Below are 1,499 nucleotides of genomic sequence, written 5' to 3' on the forward strand. Positions count from 1 at the left end.
ACGTGCAGTAGGATCAAAAACCCAGTGCCATTGTTCTTGACTTCTCAGCAGTCCTCGTTGTCCGCTATGTTCAGCAAGTCCAGTTTTATCCCAGGCTTTTTCAGACCCAGGCCAGCTGGCCTTGGTGAGTTCCCGAAAGAACATCCCCATTGGGTAGACAACATTTCTAAAGCTAAAGGAAGCACAGGAAATTTATGACAATATGTAAGAGATAAGGGGGAGAAAATATGGAAGTTGAGGAAGGAAACAACTGTGGGAAATTTTTCTAATTCCCCTCAGGGTTTAGGATAACTTTGAAAAGAGAGCTTGTGAGACACATGAGGAACATGGGAGCTGTCTGAGTTCACTCTTCATCTCCTTTTTAGGAAAAGGACCGGCTTTTCCGGGAAGGATTTCACAATGAGAGCAAGAAACTTCTTGAAGAGATCGACAAAATCAATAGGTATAATCCACCTATACCATGCACCATACTCTAAAACTCAAACTAAATAAACCTCTGTACCCAGGTCTTCTCATCAAGAAATTTTCTACGGGGTCAACTTTGGACCGTGAAGCTATATACTTGGACTGAACTATATACTTGAAAGCATGGTGCTCTATTGAGAGGAGGGTGGAAATAAAATTAACAAAGTAAAGTTTAAGTATAAAAATTGTGCTTTTCTTATGAAGTGAATCAATGTGATCTTTAATTGGATCTTATAATTGAAGTTATAAACATGGACTCCACAGTCATATTAAATTGTGTCATTGAATTTTTTAATAGAGCAGTGGTGTGACAGGTCTCTTTGGATAGAGCTTTTTGTATCACACACACTCCTTTCTGGATATTCTTTACTCATGTTCATAAACAATTTCAGGATTTAGCTTTGTTCTAAGCTGAAAATGTCATGTTGTTAAAGTGAGAAAAATATGAACATACTCATAGGACACAGTGAAGATTATCAACTGTCCTGTGTTCTTTTTGATTTCATGGTGTTTACAGACAAAGGAAATGTGGACCCTGACATTTGTCCCATGTGCAGACATTGGGCAATTCTCAGTGTGGGAAGGCTGCATGGGTGGTGGCAGAGAAAATTTCTCTCCATGCAGAAGCTACACCTCCCATAGTCAAGGCTTTCTTGGCTTGCATCGGGCTCCAGTCAACTATATTTCCTTTCAAATCTCCCTCTTTTTAATTTTTAAAAATTTTTCTCATTGCAGTTTTAGAATGACTTCTACTTTCACAGAATTGGAAACTCAACATAAATTCCTTTCTATTCTTCCATGGATCATGACCACAGTCCCACCTGCTCTGAAACTTATCTCCATCTTTATCTGTCTCACTACTGTAACATAAATCTGAGAAAATTTGAAAACATTTGCAAAATTTGCAAATTTTGCAAAAGATTATTTAGGAATCTCTGAGGATAGCCAGGCGGTGGTGGCGCACGGCTTTAATCCCAGCACTTGGGAGGCAGAGACAGGCGGATCTCTGTGAGTTCGAGGCCAGCCTGGTCTAC

The 1,499-nt window shown here is 39.6% G+C and overlaps 1 protein-coding gene across 1 annotated transcript in view; it reads left to right on the forward strand.

Annotated features, from left to right (window-relative positions):
• Positions 1 to 476, forward strand: part of LOC101983266 (guanylate-binding protein 1-like) — a 14,482-nt gene extending 14,006 nt beyond the window's left edge. The window contains exon 10 of the mRNA XM_026784136.1: positions 366 to 476. Within this exon, the coding sequence (XP_026639937.1) occupies positions 366 to 476 (111 nt within the window). The remainder of the gene's footprint in view (positions 1 to 365) is intronic.
• Positions 477 to 1,499: the final 1,023 nt, after the last annotated feature.

Source organism: Microtus ochrogaster, chromosome 21, assembly GCF_000317375.1.
Source record: "Microtus ochrogaster isolate Prairie Vole_2 chromosome 21, MicOch1.0, whole genome shotgun sequence".
Lineage (NCBI taxonomy): Eukaryota > Metazoa > Chordata > Mammalia > Rodentia > Cricetidae > Microtus > Microtus ochrogaster.